This window comes from Rhipicephalus microplus, chromosome 4, assembly GCF_043290135.1.
Source record: "Rhipicephalus microplus isolate Deutch F79 chromosome 4, USDA_Rmic, whole genome shotgun sequence".
Classification (NCBI taxonomy): domain Eukaryota; kingdom Metazoa; phylum Arthropoda; class Arachnida; order Ixodida; family Ixodidae; genus Rhipicephalus; species Rhipicephalus microplus.
In genome coordinates, this window is record NC_134703.1 from 11,883,471 (window position 1) to 11,905,619 (window position 22,149).

The 22,149-nt window shown below is 43.4% G+C and overlaps 1 protein-coding gene across 2 annotated transcripts in view; it reads left to right on the top strand.

Annotated features, from left to right (window-relative positions):
- Positions 1 to 22,149, top strand: part of LOC119171626 (uncharacterized) — a 63,322-nt gene that overhangs the window by 32,677 nt on the left and 8,496 nt on the right. For both annotated transcript variants that reach the window (XM_037422408.2, XM_075892189.1), the window contains exons 4-5: positions 2,470 to 2,532; positions 18,788 to 18,962. In XM_037422408.2, coding sequence (XP_037278305.2) covers positions 2,470 to 2,532; positions 18,788 to 18,962 — 238 coding nt within the window. The remainder of the gene's footprint in view (positions 1 to 2,469; positions 2,533 to 18,787; positions 18,963 to 22,149) is intronic.

Below are 22,149 nucleotides of genomic sequence, written 5' to 3' on the forward strand. Positions count from 1 at the left end.
GGTACCAACCACCAACTCGCGCAAAGTAAACGAGTGGCTCGGGCTTCCGCCGCATGGTTCTTCGACGACTGCGCCAAATGTTTATTCTTTATTCATCTTTATTCATCAGATACCCCGCAGCACCCGAAGGCGTTATAGCAGGGGGGTTACATCAATAAATGACGTACATCTCCGTTCACCGACACGATACAACTTTGTTCACTCATAAATAACTGAAATACATTTTCGTTCACACACATAGTAGAATTTGTTCACACATAATATAACTTCGTTCAGGTTACAACACGGGTTTACAGCAGTGAATAAAATATATCTTCGTTCCCACTATGTACTTGCATTTCAATTAGCCTGTTCCACTGTTTAATCGTTCTAGGAAAAAATGAATTGGCATACATGTTCGTTTTAGCTGGGTATTCCCGAATTTTGCAACTATGATCAAAACGTTTTGAAGTGTAATGACGGTTGTGTAGATATATTTCTCTATTAATTCCAGTTTTATTGTAGTAAATGCAGTAAAGAAATTTTAATCTCTGCTTCTGGTGGCGGTCAGAAAGACACTCCCATCCTAGCTCAGCCTTCAGTGCAGTGCAGCTCTCCCCCCTTCCGTACCGTCCCAAGACGAACCTGGCAGCACGATTTTGTAATTGTTCCAGAGCAGCAATGAAGGTTACCTCGGCGGGGTCCCACACGACACAACCGTATTCTAAGATAGGTCTGATACAAGTAGTGTATGCCATACGTTTCAAATTCACATGCGAACATCGCAGGTTTCTTTGAATGAAATTTAAAGCTTTACCAGCTTTGGCTATGAGAGTGTCAACCTGAGGCCTCCATGAACATTCAGATGATAGTATTATACCTAGGTACTTATATGTACTCTCTTGTTTCAACTGTACATTGTTCAGATGGTACTGTGACTGAAATGGTTTCATCTTTTTGGTAAATGAAATATGTACACACTTTGTTATATTCAAATTCATTTTCCATTTGGTACACCAGCTATAAATGAGCGATAAGTCTTTCTGAAGTTCTAATACATCATTGTGATCAAAAATTTTTCTGTACACAACACAGTCATTCCTCTTTTGTGAGGACATCATGTGTGAGGACATCATGAGCATAGAAAAGATTATGATAGATTATGATATGACGAAAATGACTTAAACTGAGCTACGGCAACAATACATGCGTGGTGAACGCGCGCCTAGGAGCCACGTACAAAAACGCGTCATGACAAGCTCAACATGTAGCACATGTGAGACAGCACAACATGTAGCCAATGTGAGACAGCAAGTAATCTGGCAGCCCTGTGGGCTGCCAGATTACTTGCTGTCTCACATCGGCTTGTTTGCGTGTCAAGGTGCTCAAAATTAATCTTCACTAGAAATGATTTGCAGCAGCATACAAAAGTGGGCAAATTGGCTTATCTTCGTGCTGTAAAATGCAGTGCATAAAGACTACACTTTACAAAAAAGGGAGGACAAGTGCTGCACGCTGCATGATTCTATCCTGGTATGAACATGTAAAAACCGAGAACCGATCAAAAGATTAGATGCTTGGTGATGAAAATAAAGTTTTTCTCTTCCATTTCATGCTGGGTGGTGAGGCTCAGCGCATTAAGTAAAATTACTTAATGCTATTAGTGAAGGAAAGAAGTGTAAATGTAAGGGCTGGTTTTCTTTGTTAGATACACTATTACTGAGAACTAACCGACAGTGATGCCGAGGAAAGTGTAGGCGATGTTATTGGAAGTAACTGTAATCTAAATGTGAAGTAAGAAAAGCTAACTTAGGGACCGAACCTGCGACCTTTCAAATAACGAATAGCACGTTCAAAGCTACACCAACTGAGCTACGGCAGTGCTCATCCCTCCCTCCACTTTATAGGGTGTGCATTTAAACGTGGGAGCGTCAGTCAGCGCTGCCAGTAGCCATTACGGCAAGCGTGAAACACTTTTTTTTGCCTGTTGGCATCATTGATCTTGTCACGAGCCGGCAGCTGACCATTAATTTTTCGCATACTACCTGAAGTCACCAAGCCTGCTAGAACGAAATGAATGAAGGAAAGAAGTGTGCTCACCAACAGGCAAAAAAAGCATTCCACACTTGCGTAATGGCAGCTCACTGGCACTCCCATGCTTAAATGCACATCCTCTAATGTCGACAGAGAGATGACTGCTGCCATAGCATCAAATGTGTCATTCGAAGGTCACAGGTTCGGTTCTTGCTGGTGGCAAGTTATCTTTCCTCCCACTTTTGTTTATTCGCATTTACCTTACTTCCAACAACATCCCTGACTTTATTGTCTGTTAGTTCTCATTAATATTGGGGCTGTTAGATATTTTTGATTTGGTGTCTGTGCTGTGTGTATGGATTTTTACTAAACAAAGGAGCAACTAGCGAGGTGTGCTGCTGTAGGTGCTTTTCTGTTTACATTGTGTCTGCCTAAGTATGATTTTCCTTTTTCTAGCTAATTTTGACTGGACTTATGGTTATGTGCTTTGCCAAGCGAAGGAACCGATACACTTACTTGGTGAGTATGGTAGTCTTTCTTCTTGTTAGGTTGAATTGTGTCATTTCCGATGGAGGCAGAAATGTTGTAGGACCGTGTACTCAGATTTGGGTGCACTTTAAAGAACCCCAGGTGGTCAAAATTTCCGGAGCCCTCCACTATGGCGTCTCTTATAATCATATGGTGGTTTTGGGATGTTAAACCCCACAAATCAATCAAATCAATCAATAGGTTGAATTGTGCCGAATATGTCTATTTCAGACACCAATCATGAACTATTGTCTTCAGTGTGTATAACTTGCACTACTTTATTTGAGGGTACCTTTCTATTACAATAAAGATTAGGTGGTAGTGGGATTTGATTTGGGCATTTCTTTTAGGAACACATGTTTGATTTCTGGCTGTGGTGGCCACATTTCGAAAAAACACTTGTGTACTTTAATTAAGGTGCATATTCAGTTTCAGTTTATTTAGCTATCTTTTTCAGCAATCATGTTAAAGTACAGTGATTCAGTGTTTTCGTACTATGGCAATGGTCAACCCAAAGCAAAATGTAAATCAGATTAAAAAGTGAAAAATATGCAAAAACAGGAATTAAAAGCTGCTAGAAAGCAGCTTGACGAGATTCCTTACCCTGAGCAGATTGGTCGCAGACACGTGGTGATGTAAAAAAAAAAACAAGCGAGTAAAACAGAAAAAGTACAAGAACGCATAACACAAGCAAGTAAAATATCAACAAATTTAGCAGCAAACTTCAGCTGCAGACATAATGTAAAATCGCAAACACTGAAAGAATGCGGCATAATATGGGAGAGCAAAGTGAGAAGGAAATACAAAAGAACATAATTTATATATATAAGAAACACTACATTGAAACAGTATGCATAACGAAAACACAAATACATGAAACAGTTCATGTTTCTACTTGTGCATATGTAAAGGCAAAAATGCACTTCTATTCAAACGAATTATCAAATTGAATATGATACTATAAAATAATACATAGTGAAAATGAACTAGAGAATAATTGATCACATTCCCAAACTCTCTGGGGTTGCTAATTAAATATTCTTTCCACTGCTTATTTGTCAGCCTTTGTTGTTTAGGTGATTCAAAAAGTTTCGCATGATATGCTCAAGACTTTTAAGGCCGTAATTCGTTCGCGAAAACGGTATTTGCCATGTGTCTCTTTTCCTTATGTTGTAAGGTGCTGCGGGTGCCTCTTTGAGCTGACACAGTGTCAGAAAATTGGTTTTACTTTTCAAACTATGTTTGTATATCACGATATATCACGATACCCCAGGTGTTCTATGTTAACCTTTAATCCCTCCACTAAAGTGTGTCATAATCACTTCATGATTTCTTTCATAGTGACTTTTTTTCGTATTGTTGATCTCATTCTCTGCTTTGCCTCTCTTAAACTGCATAGACATTAAACTGTTTATCTGCTCCGTGCACCGCATGACTTGCCCAACTATTCTACTACCTATTGTCTCAGCTATCAATTATGCTGTCCAAGTTATGCGTATTGGGATATATGTGTCATGAAATTCTACTTAGTATCGCATGAGTCTAGTGCATCTTGTGTCATTCTCAGTTTTATGCTAGCTCACTTTGTCATCTTCCAAGTTACAGCCCCCATGAGTTGGTGCTGGTTGAATACGTGCACGTGTGTGTGAATATACACACACACGCATGCACGCATGCGCGCGCGCATGTGTGTCCTTGGCGCAATATATATATACTATATATATATTGTGTCCGTGGCGGCAATATATATATACATATGTGTATATATATATTGCCGCAACATCTTGCCTGCATTCAAACAACGCGCCCATCACCGCGCGCACACAGACACACATGCGCGCCACCTTGTGTTGCGCTGAGACGATGATGGCACGAGCACCCAGCTGGACCCGGCTGATGTGCGCCATGTGCTCAGGACTTCTCTGGGAAAGGAAGAAGAAGGCAGCGGAAGGACATCTTTGATGTTCGACTGAGACGTTCTACGACCATAGTCACCTTGAGTTGTGGGCACAGGTTCGCCCTTTTCATAAATACATTTTATTATACCCCCGAGTCCTTTAACATCGCTACATTTCTGGTGGACGTGCTTGGTAATAAATCGAAGCCAAACGAATGCAAGACAGCGTAGCCCCGACCACCAGCGAGTTGATCCTGTGGAGCTGACACCTGTGCATCAGAGGACCAGTCACAGAATTCAGTCCACTCCACTTCACGCCAAGGGGAACTCAGTCAAAAGACGTCACCATCATGACAAGCCAGGTAACACTACCGGTGACAAGCCAGGTGATCAATCAGCCTCACCAGCCGCCAGTATTTCATGGCGACTCGTATGAAGACGTAGAAGATCGGCTGAACCTCTTCGAGCGAGTGGCAAGTTTGAACGGTCGGGACGAGAAAGAGAAGCTCCGCCAGGTATACTTTGCTTTGGAGGGCTTTGCAAAGACGTGGTATGAGAACCATGAAACCACCTTTACTGTCTGGGATGAATTTCGGCGACAAGTTCTGGTTACTTATGCCAGCACGCATCGCAAAGAAAAGGTGCAGGCTGCACTTGAAACCAAAAACCAACTCACCAACGAAAGTGTCGCAATGTACATCAAGGACATGATTCTCCTGTTCAAGCGCGCAGATTCCCATATGGCTGAAGATAAGAAGCTGCGCCACTCCATGCGTGAGGTGAAGCAAGAGCTATTCGCTGTTCTCGTCTGCAACCCACTACGAACAGTTGTGGAGTTTCATACGGAAGCGACAGCCATTGAGAAAACGCCAGAACAGCGGGCTCGAAAGTACAATCGGTACGTAAACTGCGCACCTGCCAATGTCTTCTTTGGAGGCCAGCGAAGTGACATGGAAGGTCTGTGAGAACTCATCAGATCGGTGAGCAGGAAAGAGCTCAGCAAGTTGCAAGCACCCCGCATTACAGCAACACTGTCTGTCATCAACGTAGTACAAGATGAACTGAGGCAGATAATGTGCGAACCAGAACGTGAGCCACAGCCGATTGAACGCATCTCAACGAACTCTGAAATACTTAGACAACCCGCGACGCACAGCAATGCAGCAGTTGCGATGGCCGCTCCTTACCCACAGTTGGTACGAAGCGCCCCACGTCCACTGGAACCGATGTCTACGTACTTGCCATGAGCCCGTAATGTAGCTCGCTACGGGGATCAAAGGCCCCGGAAAAGTGACATATGGCGTGACCATGAGCGCAAGCCTTTGTGTTTCCATTGCGGGGAAGCAGGTCACCTGTATAGGTTCTGCCCTTACCGACAGGCAGGATTAAGGGGCTTTCCGTTGTACACACCATGCCCTCGAAACGGTGAACGGTCAGTGGAGATCGAAAAATACCTGTCCACATGCCAGAGCCCACTCACTCCACGCCAACATCAGCCAAGATCCCCGTAGCCCAGGCGTTACTGATCACCCAGCCCACGTGCTTCCGCACGGCCTGGGCACTGTTCTACAAGCCCGCACTTAGAAAACTGAAGCAAGCGACCTGTGGAGGTGAGGGCGCTGATAACTACAGTTGCGAAGATCCTCCATCACGGTTTCAAGGTGACGCTGCTGTGTTTACAGAGACAGACAGACAACCCGCACAGCAGTGCGAAGATTACTTCAAATTCGCGGTTAAAAATAGACAAATATGAGCTGAATGTTTTAGTTGACACCGGCGCTGATTATTCGGTAATGAGTCGCAAATTGGCAAAGAAACTGAAAAAGTTTGTGACGTTATGGAGTGGGGCACAGATACGCACGGCAGGTGGTTACACTATTACGCGCCTGGCAGATGCACCTCAAGGCTCGAAATAAGAGGCTTTACTTACGTTGCTGACTTCCTCATACTGCCGGACTGTTCAAGGGAGCTTATAATAGGACTGGATTTTCTGCCACCCAATGGAGCCATAATTAATCTGCGCAGATCCAGTGTAACGTTTTCGACCGTACAAGCTATGTCGGTGAAGGAATCGGAAAAGTGACGTCTTACTGCTCAGCGCATTGTTGATGATGTCACAGTGTCACCACACTGTAGTGTAATGGTGCTTGTCGAAAATGAGGCATTTTGTGACCACGAAGGTATAGTGGATGGAAATGTAGGGCTTTTTTTAAACAAAGGAATTTGCATGGTGAGGGATCTTGTTCACTTAACGAATGGCCGCTCAGTTGTCCTCCTTACAAATTTTGGGAATAAATGTCAGCACATTGCGCAAGATATGGCTATCGCCTATTTTCACGAGTTCTGCATGGCAACCGAACTATGCAGCTTAGCGACAATGCCAACCACTCCACAAGAGACCTGCAGCGTCGATGCATCAGTTAACGTCAACCATAGGCTCCCAGAATGTCAAAAGAAACGTTTGCCTTTATACAAGAATTTTCGGACTTCTTTTCAACGTCCTCTAAGGTGCGACACACGGCTATTGCAATACACAGGATTATAACAGAAGAAGCCAGGAGACCGATTTGCCAGCACCCATGTTGAGTATCACAAAAGGAAAGAGACGTCAAGAAACTACATTTGACCAACATCTAGAGCGAGCACAGTATTACAAGCCATTCGTTCAGCAGTCTTGACCATCAACCCACTTCCATTGCCATTTCTGTTTTGAAGAGCTGCGATTCCTTGGACATGTCGTCAGCTCCGAAGGCGTTCGTCCAGATCCCGAAATTTGCATCTATATTTGCATCTTTCTCAATTTTTCCGTCTCGCCCAAGATGATTATTTTTCGCTCACAACCAACGAAACCGACGCCGACGTGAGAATTTCTGCGAAACGAACTCTAACGCTGTAGCGTTAAAAATGGGCACAGATGCTGTGCCGCAAGGATGGGCGGCTGACTCACAAGTCCGCTATATGTGAGTGACATTTTGAGGCGGACGATAATGTCAAATATCATAAGTACATTGAATGGGAAATGAAATACTTCCACCTCGAGGAAAATGGTCGCTAGTGCCAAAGACATTACCTAGCTTTTTTCCCGGTCTGCTAGAGCGCATATCGAAGGCACATGTGACGACAAGAACAAGGAGGTCACACACACACACACATGCACGCACGTACAGACAGACACACGCACCCATACACACACACACACACGTGCTAGGGATGAGCTCATGCCAGAAAATGAAATAGGGAAGTCATGGTCATGGAGTCGGTCGAGTGATTTTAGCGACGACGCATCTCCGGGCAGATCAGACGTCTCGTCAGCTACACCGTTCGCGCTCAATGAAGCGATGAACAACTTGTTGCCTTCCGCGTGCAGGAGCCAAAAATTAATCGATGATGCCGTGTCAGGGATGACGTGCGGTGTTTTTCTATTGCAGAAATCTTGCACCAAGACCAGCTACTGCGAAAAACTGTTATTGTGGAATGAGGTGGTAGCTCTAGATTGTGCACACAACCATTAAAGTTCATCGTAAACACTGTACAGTGTTTACAAAGTGGCCTACTAGCTTTTTCTGCCTGTCTTATGGAGGCCACTGCTAGCCAGAAAGCCTGCAAAGGTGGTGAAAACCAGAAAACAAAAGGTCCGCAACCTTTCGAAGAGGTTCGCCCGTGCGGCTGCCTCAAAATGGAAGAAACAAAAGGAGATCCTGGCTCTTGAGCGAAAGCTTTCCGCAGTTTCGAATGAGAGAATCGAAAATACCCTTGCTGAGCTTCCTCATTTGCTAAGGCTTTCATTTATGACATCACTAATGTAACGAGTGTTCGGCAATAACCCAGCGAAATTATTCGAGAAAGATAGCTAATACTTTAGCCATCTTTCGCGCGAGAGTTGGCATGCTAACTACAATTTTTTTATACCCCCATGAGAGAATTCTCTTGCGAGAAAGATGGTTGATAACTACATAATATAAAAAAATGGCACCTTGAGCAAACTGTATTTCTAAAAAGTGTTTTCATTATAGGGCAGGCCACTTTTGGCTGGGACACTTTGCAGGCCGACGAACACTGGAAAGAACGTGAAAGATGCACAGCTGATTACAAAATAAAATACGCTTAAAATGAGCCACCAATATAAAAGGACGATTGCATACAAACAACTCGTCCTGTGTACTTCTATTCTGGCGTCTTGTGTTTCGCGCACTCTATTTTTATAATGTATTGCGAACTAGCGCCCAACACAAGCTTCTCGGGCATAGCCGATTCCGCCGAAAACAGTGTTCCGGGCACTCTTTGTAAATATATAAGTAAAGAAATAAATAATAATTAGTTTCCCGATTGGAAAGACTCCCGACGTTTAGTGGTGATTATGAAACAGATGTTTTACAAATTTTCGTTTTTGAAGTGTTTGAGTTTACCGCTCAAGTGTCTATGGCGAATCTCGGTTATCACGACTGACGAGAGTCGCGTCGAGAACGCGAATCACTCGCGCTGCAGCAGACGACGTGCGGGGCTTGAAGCAAAATGGCACAGCAGCGCCACTAGTTCTCGCGTCGACCACCACAGCCACTTCAGAAAGCGGGCGCCTACGGTGAGCTCCGAAACTGACCTGGTTCTAGTAACGTTGGCCACAGTGGCCTCCGGCGCCTGTCTGGCACACGCGTAGTGAGCCAGCGGTGACGCCATCCGCCCACTCGGCGGTTGCAGCCAGTACTGCTCCGCCATCCAAGAAAGACCCACCAACCTCCGGGCTGGGGGCCGCGAAGGTCTCGTCTTTTGAGGCGAGCTCCTCAAAACAAACGCAGCGCTTGCAAGAGCACGTGTCCAGCGCCTCGCAAGAGGCAATGGACACAACACCGAGCGTGAGGGCGCAGCCAGCGCCTAAGGATCGGCGCGACTCCGTCGACCGATCCAAAAAAAAAAAAATCTCTTGTCATGGCCCCTGGAAAGGGTCCATGAGCTAACTTTCCATCCTTGAGCACACAGCACAAAACACATCTAAAATGGATACACAGATCTTACAGACTTCTCCATAACCTCGATGATATTAGAAAACTTCTTAATAAACATACTCCAAAGGTGCTGTGTGTTCAGGAAACACATCTCAAGTCCACACAAACAAACTTTCTAAATCATTATGTCATCTTCCGCAAAGGCCGTGACGACGCTGCCGCTTCGTCGGGCGGTGTCGCTATAATAGTTGATAAAGTTGTTGCCTGTAAGCATTTAAACCTCCGAACTTCTCTTGAGGCAGTTGCTGTCCGAGCAGTGCTGTTCGGGAAGCTACTAACAATTACCTCTATTTACATTCCCCCGTGCTATCAGCTTTCAAAGACACAATTTCAAAGCTTCATTGATGAACTTCCTCCACCATATATAGTCGTTGGTGATCTAAATGCACATAATCCCCTATGGGGTGACTCCCGTTTAGATGCGCGAGGACGCCTAATAAAACACTTTCTGTTTTCCTCAGGTGCATGTCTACTAAACAAAAAAGAACCACGTATTATAGCACTACACACAACACATACTCTTCTATAGACCTGAGTATTGTCTCGAGTGCTATAATTCCATATCTGGAGTGGTTCGTTCTCAAGAACCCTTTTGGGAGTGACCACTTCCCGATTATGTTAAAGTTAACAAAAGAAGATACATGCTCGCCTGACTTTCCTCGCTGGAACACCAAGTCAGCCAACTGGGAACTGTCTCGAGAAATTACATTTTTATACAGAGATGAGATTGCTGATTTTAATATAGACAATGCTGTAGCATACCTAACAGGTTTTATTATTGACGCTGCAGTGAAATGTATCAAGCAAATCAATGGAATGACCGATAAACGTTGCATACCATGGTGGAACGACGATTGTCGGAAAGCGCGCAATAGACAAAATAAAGCTTGGAGACTACTCCGAAATTACCCAACGGCTGAAAATCTCAACAATTTCAAACAGGTTAAGTCCCAAGCCAGAAGAACGCGTCGTCTTGCAAAGAAAGAAAGTTGGAATAGGTACATCTCCGGTATAAATTCTTACACCGACGAAACGAAGGTTTGGAATAGGGTAAACAAGTTAATGGGTCGGGAGTCACACCCCTCTACCTTTGGTAAGTAGCCGAGGGGAGAGCCTGGAGGAGCAGGCGGACTGCCTAGGTGAACACTTTGAATACGTCTCAAGTGCATCGCACTACACAGAAACGTTCTTCAGATTCAAAGAACGCGAAGAGTGGCAACCCCTTAAATCTAAACGTCCATCCAGAAAGGCTTACAACTGCCCATTTTCATTAGCTGAACTTAATGCATCTGTTGCGTACTGCAACAACTCGGCGCCAAGTGGCGATCGTATAACGTACGAAATGATCAATTATATTCACCCAGAAGCACTAAAAACGCTCCTAACCCTCTTCAATACCATGTGGGAAGCTGGATATATTCCATTGTCATGGAAAGAAGCGATAGTCATCCCGGTACTTAAACAAGGCAAAGACCCATCCTTGGCCGCCAGCTACAGGCCAATAGCGTTAACAAGCTGTTTATACAAACTATATGAGAAAATGTTAAACCGGCGCTTAACCCACTTCCTAGAAAGTAACAGTATACTATACCCTCTTCAATGTGGTTTCAGATAGGGGAGGTCGACAATAGACCACCTTGTTCGCATAGAGACATACATCAGAGCTGCATTTATTCATAGGCAGTTTGTACTTTTGGTATTCTTATACCTGGAGAAAGCGTACGATACCACATGGCGATTCGGGATTCTACGCGATCTTGCCGCCATGGGCATCCATGGGAACATGCTAAACACAATTAAAAGTTATCTGTCTAACCGAACTTTTCGCGTAAAAGTGGGAAATGCTCCATCTAGATCATTTACCCAAGAGACTGGTGTTCCGCAAGGGGGCATGCTTAGTTGCACTCTCTTTCTTGTAAAAATGAACTCCCTGCAGTCAGTCATTCCAAGCGCGATGTTTTATTCTGTGTATGTTGATGATGTCCAGATGAGTTTCAAATCATGCAATATGTCTATCTACGAATGACAAGTGCAGCTTGGAATGAATAAATTCTCTAAATGGGCGGATGAGAATGGTTTTAAAATAAACACCCAGAAAAGTACTTGCGTACTCTTCTCCAACAAACGAGGGGTAATGCCACTACCAAATATTGCGATCAAGGGAGACCAACTCTCTGTGAGCAGCGAGCATAAATTCCTAGGAACCACTTTAGATTCTAAGCTCACGTTTATTCCCCATATTAAACATGTAAAAATGAAATGTCTGAAAGCGATGAATCTCCTAAAGCTCCTATCACGTACAACATGGGGTAGTGATCAGAAGTGTCTCTTGAATTTGTACAAAAGCCTTGTTTGGTCGCGCCTTGATTATGCTTCTATAATTTATGCCTCTATAATTTATCATTCCGCAACGCCAAGTGCTTTGAAAATCCTAGACCCCGTTCACCATCTGGGTATCCGACTGGCAACCGGTGCTTTCAGGACAAGTCCGATCCAGAGTCTCTATGTAGAGTCGAATCAGTGGTCACTCCACCTACAGCGATCCTATAGCAGTTTCACTTATTTTATAAAGGTACGCGCAAACATAAAGCATCCTTCTTATTGAGCTATAAACGATATGACCGCTGCCATCCTCTACCATAATCGACCCGCAGCGAGAAAGCCGTTCTCTTTGCGTGTGAGAAGCTTAAGTGAGGAAATGGGTGTTCCGCTGCTAGAACTTTGTTTTACGCCCACAACAAAACATTTACCGCCGTGGCAGTGGCAGCTCATACACTGTGACACTTTCTTTGCCGAGATCACTAAGCACGCACCAGAAGCACATATTAAAATGCATTTCCGACAACTCCAGTCCAACTACTCATGCGTAGAGTTTTATACCGATGCTTCTAAGTCGTATGCAGGGGTGGCTTATGCAGCCATCAGACCATCCTTCTCGGAATCCGGTGTACTGCACCCGGAAACAAGTATATTTACGGCTGAGAGTTATGCACTATTGTCGGCTGTGAAGCGTATACGGAAATAAAACATACAAAAATCAATTATATTTACAGACTCCTTAAGCATCATAAATGCATTAAGATCACTTTTTAGATTAAGAAATCCGGTAATAATTGAGTTGTATTCCGTCCTGTGTACTGCGTATATGTCCAACCAGCATGTTACTATTTGCTGGGTACCTGGCCATAGAAGTATCGAGGGCAATGTGTTAGCTGACCAAATGGCCACATCAATTATATTGCGTGCTATTAACCCCACCGCTACTGTCCCTGCAATAGATCTAAAACCCTTCCTACGTAATAAACTGCGAAACCACTGGCAACGCTTGTGGGCCACAGAAATAAATAATGAGCTTCACTTGATTAAGCCCCGGTTGGGTTACTGGCCCTCCGCTACAAGAACACGGCGAACTGATGTCCTATTCTGTCGCCCTCAGAATAGGACACACTTATGGTACCCATAGCTTTCTGCTGACTGGCGATGAACCTCCTACTTGTGGTAGATGTGGTGAGAGGCTAACCGTCCTCCATGTCCTCCTGGAGTGTCTGGAAGCTGAAAGTGAGAGAAAGAAATATTTTGCTTTAGCATACCGCTATAATCTTCCTTTACATCCGATTATGTTTCTCGGTGAAGAACCGCTTTTTGATGCAAAATCAGTTTTAAACATTTTAAAGAATGTAGTAATTGAATGTTTTTAGCCCAACATTGAATGTTTTTAGCCCAACAGGTTCATAGCGCATCCTCTGTTCAGAGGATGCCGCTGTGATAGCAGCTTTCAATGAGCCCAGGCCTCCATGCTCTTGTTTTAAGGGCTCTGTTGAGGCACTGGTGCTCCATGCCAAGTTTTTATTTCACATACATATCACTTTTAAACCATTTTATGTCTCCATAGCATACATCATTTGTCATTGCCATAATTTTACTATATATATATTTTTACGCACCTACAGCGACTGTTTTTTAGGCCAATTTACAGCCACGTCACATCTGTTTTATCTACACTGCACATCGCACAGTTCATTATCATCGCTCTGGCGCTCTTTGGCCACATCTGGCCCTTGTGCCAATAAACTCCACTAATCATCAGTAATATTTCAGTGAGCTAATTTGTCTTCGTGAAGATATGTTTTATAACGCAACGGAAGCATTGTCAACAATGATATATATATTTATTCCAATAGTTTCGGGAGAAGTCCTCCCTTTGTCAGGAGATGAGTTAAACTAATGTAGACGTTCAAACTTATTTGCTGCCGCGTCGCCCTCGCCTCGAAAGATGTTTGCGAACGTGAGAGAGAACTAGAAAAACCGAAAAAAAAGAAAGAAAAAAAAGAGAAAAAGACAGAAAGAACTAAAAAGACAACGTTACAAAAAGTTTTGAAATAACAAGGAAGAACGCAAACAAGTCTTTGAACTGTGAACAACGAAACCAGACTGTGCACAGTTCATATCTTGTTCTGCGGTGTAATTTTATACGCGTTCCATATCCGGACCGAGGCGTTCCGATCGATGCATCAAAAAGTCGGTGGTCCATATCAGTTGCGAAGATGAGAGAAAGTGAATAGCCAATGTGGGAAATGGAGGCCTGCGTTACAATTTTAATGTCGGCTTGAGGACCAATTGAGCGCAATAGAAACGTGAGGCGTCCAGCGTCTCTGTTGTACGCGCCCCGTGTCTCTGACGGACGCATCTGATGTCTGCGAAGGACGCGCCCAGTGTCTCAGCAAGTGATACCAGCACGCTCGTAACACCACGAAGTGAATGATTATGAGTGGGACGAAGCTTGAAAGGGTTTCATCGGTAAACCATGAATCCTCCATCTCTCCGTCTGTCTGTCTTCTGTCTGCGATGACACAGACAGACAGATGGGGTGGCTACGACAACGGACGGGGGATTGAGCTACGGCGTAAGTGCATGAAACCCGCTGCGGCATCATGTTCTCAATATACCCGAATACTGAAAAGGCGCGAATTGCTTATGTTTCAATTCAATCCATGCCACCTCGCAGCCATTTCAATCCATCCGTTTTGTTTGGACGGTCTCTCGGACTGTTGCTTAGCCTCCATCCAAAGAACGGACGAAAACAGATATATGACACCTTGGCTCACGTGACATAAAACGTCACGGCATTTGCCACGACTCAGATGAGCCAATCACGAGTGACTTGATGGAACGGAAAGTCTCCGTCCGTATTTGGAATGCGTATAAAATTGCACCACTGATCCTGTGCTGGCCGGTTCTCGACGTGTGTCGGGCTACCCAAAATTGTCGCCGCGGTAAGCAAAAGGAGACCGTGCGCTGCGCTTGAGGGAAGAGTTTCCCCTTAATAGAAAGAGCTGACCCATTAGAGCCGACCTATTAAGGGGAACTCTTAAACCTCAGTACTAAATATGCAGTTCTTTCAGCTCGTCAAAAAACTGAAAGAGCAAAACATTACAGCCAGTGAGGATTTTTTGCCTGCCACACGGCAGGCTTGCAAACAGCTTACTATCTTTGCAAAAAATCAACCCGGTGAATTAAGCTATTGGTTACGATACAAAAAATTTGTAATCAACAAGAAACAGTGCGCATACGACCCTTAAAAGAGCTTTCCACAATGCCCATGATTAATGCTCAAGCACACCATGGGCACATACATGTGTCACTTACAGCCAATGGTAATCAGTCAATCACAAACATCTACACACAAACTGCTACATAAGGGGATATTCAACAAAAAGTGTCCTTTGTTTTTTGCCACATTCATAGCAAAATGTGAACTTTTATAATTCGTAGTTAACGCTTATATCGTAGCGTTAACAGAAACATTTCTTCACTCTGATATTGAAAATGGCAAAACAGCACGACACTTTGAAATATATCGTCAAGGTGGTGGTGTGTTATACGTAAAGATCTACCTTCTCACGCTATCAATGTAACAAGCACTTTAGAGACCGTCTGGGTGACGGCCTCTTAATTGTTCTTGGTATTTGCTATCGTCCTCCTAGCCTAACACAGTGAATTACACGATGTGCTAAATTTTGTCGCTTCTAACCACAGCCATCTTCCTATTCTATTGCTCGGTGATTTTTAACCGGTCGTGCGATCTTCCCTTCTTTCTTCCATCTTTCTTCTTGACTAAAGATTTTCTAGACTTATGTTCTCTTTTCTCATTAGCCCAGCTTGTTAAGCAGCCAATTCGGATAACAGAGTCATTATCAAACATTGTGGACCTTACAACTTGTACTGATCCTGACATTGCGCGCTTGCCTGGTCTTAGTGGCCATGCCCGACTTTTATTCAAAATGAATACAGTTCGACCTATGCTTTCTAAACAAAAGGAAAGTATTAACGATTACAAAAATGCTAAATATGCTGCTATAAACGATGAGCTTGCAGTCTTTCTTGATAACTTCATGATCGGATTTGAGAGTAATAATGTTGAAACCAATTGGAGCAGGTTTGTAGCAAAATTAATTAATTAATTAATAGCTAAATGTGTACCTGTTATCACCATCAGTACGGATTTGAATTCTCCGTGGTACAACGAGCACTTAATGCGTTTACCAAATAAGAAAAGGCATCTTTTCAAGTCCGCTAAGAATTCACCTATGCTTCATCACTGGACAGATTACACGACAGCAGTGAACCAATACATAAACACAGTGAAAGAAGCAGAATATGACTTTCTGAGGAACACTCTGCCATTGACACTCTTTAGCGAACAAAAAACAAAAAAAAAATTTGGCACACGAATAAACCAAGCAATGATCATATCACCTTGACTGTATCGTTCAGACAACACCATCTCTGACTACGGATGCTGTGATGAAGTATTTTCAAATAATTTCTCTTACAGCACAAACACAGCATGCCAACATTGTGTACTTACAACTACACAACCTTGCTTCCGGTACAAATAAACATTGAAATTATTTTCTGCCCCTGGATCCAACCAAATTGAAGCAATGTTTTTGAATATCACAATGACCTATTCATCTGTCCTCCTGACAATGATATTGAGACATTGACGCTGCTTCTCTTCCATCAGACTGGAAAACAGGGAAGGTTCTATAAATCGTGTAACAGGCATTCCCCTTTTAACTACCGGCCAATCTCGCTTATTAGTACACCATGCGAAATTCTCGAACATATCCTGTTCTCACATATCCTAAACTTCCTTGAATCCAATTTGTTTATTCATCACAACATGGCTTTCGCAAAACCTACCCCTGCGAAACACAACCAACGTCTTTTACGCACAAACTACGTATCATTCTAGACAACTCTTCATTTGCCGAGTGCATGTTCTTCGATTTTTTTTAAAGCATTCGACAAAGTTCACCATAAATCAATTCTTTACGAACTTAGTATACTTAACATTGACTCTAAACTTTCGACCTGTATTGAAGGTTTTCTTTTTACCCATATCGATTCGTTTCTGCAAATAACGCTATTTCAGGACTGTAAAATCTGGTGTTTCACAGGGTTTTGTGCTTGGTCTTCTTTTTTTTTTAATTTAGATGAACGCCCCGCTGCGGTGGTCTAGTGGCTAAGTTACTCGGCTGCTGACCCGCAACCCGGCTGCGGCGGTTGCATTTCCGATGCAGGAGGAAATGTTGTAGGCTCGTGTGCTCAGATTTGGGTGCACGTTAAAGAACCCCAGGTGGTCAAAATTTCCAGAGTCCTCCACTACGGCGTCTCTCATAATCATATGGTGATTTCGGGACGTTAAACCCCACAAATCAAATCAATCATTCTTGCGTTTCCTCAAATATTCATCTTTTTGCAGACGATAACATAATCTTTAGGAAAATAACTTGTGACAATGACATTACTCTTCTTCGATCTGACCTTAACGCAGTCTCATTATTGTGCAAGGATTGGCAAGTGAAATGAACATAGCTAAATGTAAATTTATGTGAGTTACCTGATCGAAAACAATTCAACCTGTTTACAGACTCATTAGTGAACCATTAGAACCTGTGTCATTGTCCAATTATCTTGGTGTGCATATTGCATCGAACCTTACCTGGAATGGTCATGTCACACACATTATGAATAAAGCAAATAGCATGCTCGGTTAGATTTGTCAAAATTTTTTAAGATAACCTCCTTCCTAAAGCTTCTCTTATACGAAACACTAATCAGATCTGAACTTGAATATGCTGCGTCAGTATTGGATTTTTTTCATGAAGATATCTCACACGCACTAGAAATGATTTTGAACAATTTTACTCGTTTTATTTGCTCTCAGTACAGTCGCACTGCCAGCATAACAGCAATGAGAAATTATCTTAATTTACAGACTCTCGCCTCTTGGCGTAAAACACATTGTCTAGTTCTTTTTCATAAGCTTCACCATCATCTACACTAATCAGCCCTTCGCAGTACATTTCCAATCGACTAGACCATATACATAAAGTCGAAATTTCACCATGTAGAACTCGGGCATTCTTGCATTCATTTATACTGCGTACATCAAAAGAATGGAATTGCCTGCATTAGTGACTCTGATTTAATGAAACATGGTTTACCAGTGACACCGAATTTTTTTTTCGACATGTTGTACATGCTATGTGCCATTTTATATGATGTATGGCCGTATTTCATTCTACACTGCTTCATTACGTTACTATTATTTATTTTCTTTGTGGTCTTCTGCCAATTATCAATGTAAATATTGTTCGGTCACTTATTGTGTTATTTATACTAATAATCTTTATAGATTGTGCAAATTTATTCTATTATTGTATAAATTGAACACATTTTTTGTAAATATAACCACTTCCCTCTGTAATGTCTATTGACCCTGAGGGTAAATAAATAAATAAAATAAAGAACTAATTAGCTTCTCAAACGTCTTGATCCGGTTCTGCATTGAGGCAGAAATGCTTTGCAGCAGCCAAAGTGACATCAAAGTGAGTGACGTTTTTAATATGGACTATAAGGTGGTTGTTTATATTCGGAGATTGTAATCCGTGACAATTTATGGCATGCTGATTTCTTAGAAATCGCATAATTTGCATGTGTTTGAAGATATTCATAATCAAATTTTGATTCTTTACCACACCAAGGGCCATTGCAAGAGCCTTATTTAGCTCTAACTTCAAGGATCAGTAAAAGGTAGTGATTGGGAGGCAAGAGCCTGGCTCGACGGGCGCATCTTGGAATAAAGAGGTCTTTTATGGCGAAAGTCTTAGGTGCCTCATCTAATGCGAAAACTGACTGTCGGCGTGCAGCGTTGGTGCTGTCAACATCACAAAAAAATCTTTTCCTGATGACGTATCACGTTGTCATGACGCTTGGTCACAGCTGGAGGCATAAGTGGATGGCTCCTGTCATCTGAGGTGAATGCATTATCTTGGTCCAGGTGAAGTTTGCGGGTGGCTGCTGCCTGACTTGTGTGCTCCTCTGCGTCGTCATCACCGTCACGACCACAGTGGTGCACATGAACCGGCTGCAGACGCTGCACAAGTGTGATTACTCAGCCAAGGACAGGGCCTGCATGTGTCTGTCGGCCATCGCTGAGACACCCGCCCACGATGGTGAGCTTTCTTCGAACACACGGCTTTTAGTGAAAGCCAGCTGGTGAATACAAACTCCTGATGAATACAAATTCATCAGGAGTTTCCCAGGGTTCTGTGCTAAGTCTCCCCTTATTCCTGCTTTATATTAATAACCTATGTACCTTTACACAGTTCTGTTTTGCAGATGACTGCATCCTGTATTATACTGTTAAATCTCTGCTGGATCATGCTGTTCTTGACAATTTATTTTCTCATTTTCAATGCTGGTATAAATTTTGGCAAATGAATAATAACTTCTTCAAGACGGTCATTTACCAGACGTTCATGCCCGTTGACTTTTGTTTACGGTTTCAACAATGTTAGCTTGTGCAGGGTGTTTGAACATAAGTGCCTTCGTATCCTTCTGACACAAAATTTATCATGGTCCAAACATATTGATCTCGAATGCAACAAAGCCCCAGGAGTTTGGGTTATTTACATCTGTCTTGCTCCTCAGGAAACCAATACGTAAAGATCTACCTACATACTAAACACTTATTTAACCCATTCTCGAATATGGTAGTGTGGTTTGGAACCCCCCATAAGAAAGATGACATCAAGAAACTAGAAGCTATTCAAGAAAGAGCTGTGCACTTTGTGCTCAAGAGATACGACAGGGAACGAATTCCCTTCCCCAGCTAGGTCTTACTGCACTCGCGAAACGTCGCCATGTTGAATACCTAAAATTTCTGAACATTTTAATAATTCCTCTCGCTTCAGCACTCCCGAATCATATCTGAAATTTTCCAAATCTTTGTCTATGAGGAATGACCATGCTCTTAACATTGCAACTTTTTTCACTCACACTGGCATGTACAAATACAGCTTTTCCCTTCAACTATAGAAGCCCGGAATTCGCTGCAGGGAAGTGTTCGTTCACTACCCCTTCAAGAATTTCTGGAAGCCTGTTGATGAATGATGATTTGTTCTTGCTGTGTTTCCCACTCCTGCAATAGTCTCATTGGGGCAGCAGTGCTTAAAAATAAAATAAAACAAATAAATAAAAACTACAGCAAGCAATTCACACTAGACTGATATCGGCGAACAGAGCGTTGGCCGTCCATAATCTGATCCACGGCAGCACACATTCGAGTGTTATCATTGGTGGCCCCATTTGTTCGGGAATAAACCCAGCTGCTGGCGTTTTAGGCTCAAGTCTAATAGATTATATGAAAACTATTCACATTGCCCTCTCACATTCTAGAGCGGATTGTGCAAGGCAGTATCTACACATGCAATATACCGGCAACATAAAACATAGAACGCGTGTCGCATGATTCTTCTACCCAGATATTATGTGAGGCATAGCCTTTCCACTGCTGTGTGGGCCCACTGGATTGCCCACATTTGTGCGTTTAGATCTGCGCTAGTTAGCGCCCTGAGCCATCGCTCCTTAAGAAGGTCTAACCCTATATTGTCCTCTCTGTATATTACTGTGACTTGTGTGCACTATGGGCCATATCTGCGTGCTCATGGTTACAGAGGTTTCTGCTTTTGCGGATTTGTCCCAACCTACTAGCCTAATCTTGTTTTTTCCCTTCGTGGTGGGAGGATCTCCTCAGCCGATCCTGTGATTGCACCCAGGTCCTCAAAGGTGTTCTCCCAAGTGAGTCTCTATGAGGGCCGATTCTGATGGGCGAGGCTGGCTCGTTGAGAATGGTTAGGCCCGTCTTTTCCTTTCCTTGATGATATCTCCGCTGCATGTGCGGAGCAATAAACTCTGTTCTTGCCCATGATGGTCATCGTTTCGATAATTCATTCTTGAAAATTATGTATTAGGCCCTTTTTTGAATGGGGTGCTGTATACGCTCAGGACGAAAGTGCTGCTATCCCTCTTGCTGCCTGGCGCCACTTTTATGAAGATGTCTGTGATTTGTGCCGTTATACATGGGATAGCGACCAGCCCTTTCTACATTAATGTAGTCACTACTATGCCTCTCTCCCCGTCGTTCCTTGTGCCCAGTCTGGACTTGAATGTGCAGATTGATGAATGCTATTGTGTCTTGCTGCTTCTGCAGGTGTGCTCGACTAGTGAGCTGGCTTGCTCCTAGAGTTGATCCTCATTTCTCCTTGCAGTCCAACTTATTTATTATACCAAGTACGGTGTCTTAAATTTAGCCCGGAAAGTCCGGTCTGCTATGGGGTGTACCTCTCCGCAGAGCTTGCACTTGGGTGTGCATTCGTGATTTTCGGCAGGGTTTTCGGCAGGGTTTGTGGCACCACACCCGGGGCAGGACTTGTCTTTGGCACATGCTCTTAAAAAAGATTTATTTGTTTCCTGTCGAGGGAAACTCTCACCATGATGCTGTTGAAGTACGCTCACACCCTGTTACCCTGCCCAGTCTCTTGGCGTATGCCATTGCAGGGTTTCTCGTGTTCTCCAGTGTGCACAAGCTGATCTTATGTGTCGAATCTGTTCTGGTGCCAATATGTACGCGTTGGTCTCATATTTGTTCCCGTTGATTCCTTGGTTTTGGTTAATTGTGCTGATCACCAGAATATTTTGTATAGAGTTGGGACAGATTGGGATGATTTCGTCGCTGCTTCATAACGTATCGCTTCGTCAAGGCTAGCTGCGCACATGTTTCTGGTGTTGAGATCGTCCGTTGGTCTGGTGATTATCTTGATGTCATCTGCACGTAGCCCGGGCATTTGCTTGCTAATAAAATCTTGTTCACAATGCTTGTTTCACCTCTGTGCATCAGGCTTCACGAGTGGGTGCCTTACTGTGCTGTATCTTATCTAGGGCTCGAACGGCCCTTTTTTTGTATGTGACTTTTGCCTCATCTACTTCCATCTCGGAGGCACTTTCTATTCCTTGGCTTACAATGTGGCACTATCAGTCACCCTGATGGAGGCCGGTGTTGGCCTTGTCGGTGTAGGCTTAGTATACACACACACAGTCTCTTGCCAAGGTTCTCGATGGATTTACTCTGTTCAGTGGTGGTTGATTTCAGATATTTGACTTAATATGACTGCGGAAAACATTGGTAAAAGGTATAGCCGATGTGAAGTGTGCCTGCAACATTGTGTTGAGAAATGAGGCGCATGAGACTTTTTTTCCTCTCATTTTTTGCTAAATGTAGGTGGAGCCATAGTTTTGATGATCGTATTGCAAACTAGTGCTCACGTGTAAGGGTGCGCTGAAGTTGGAAGAAGACAGCGG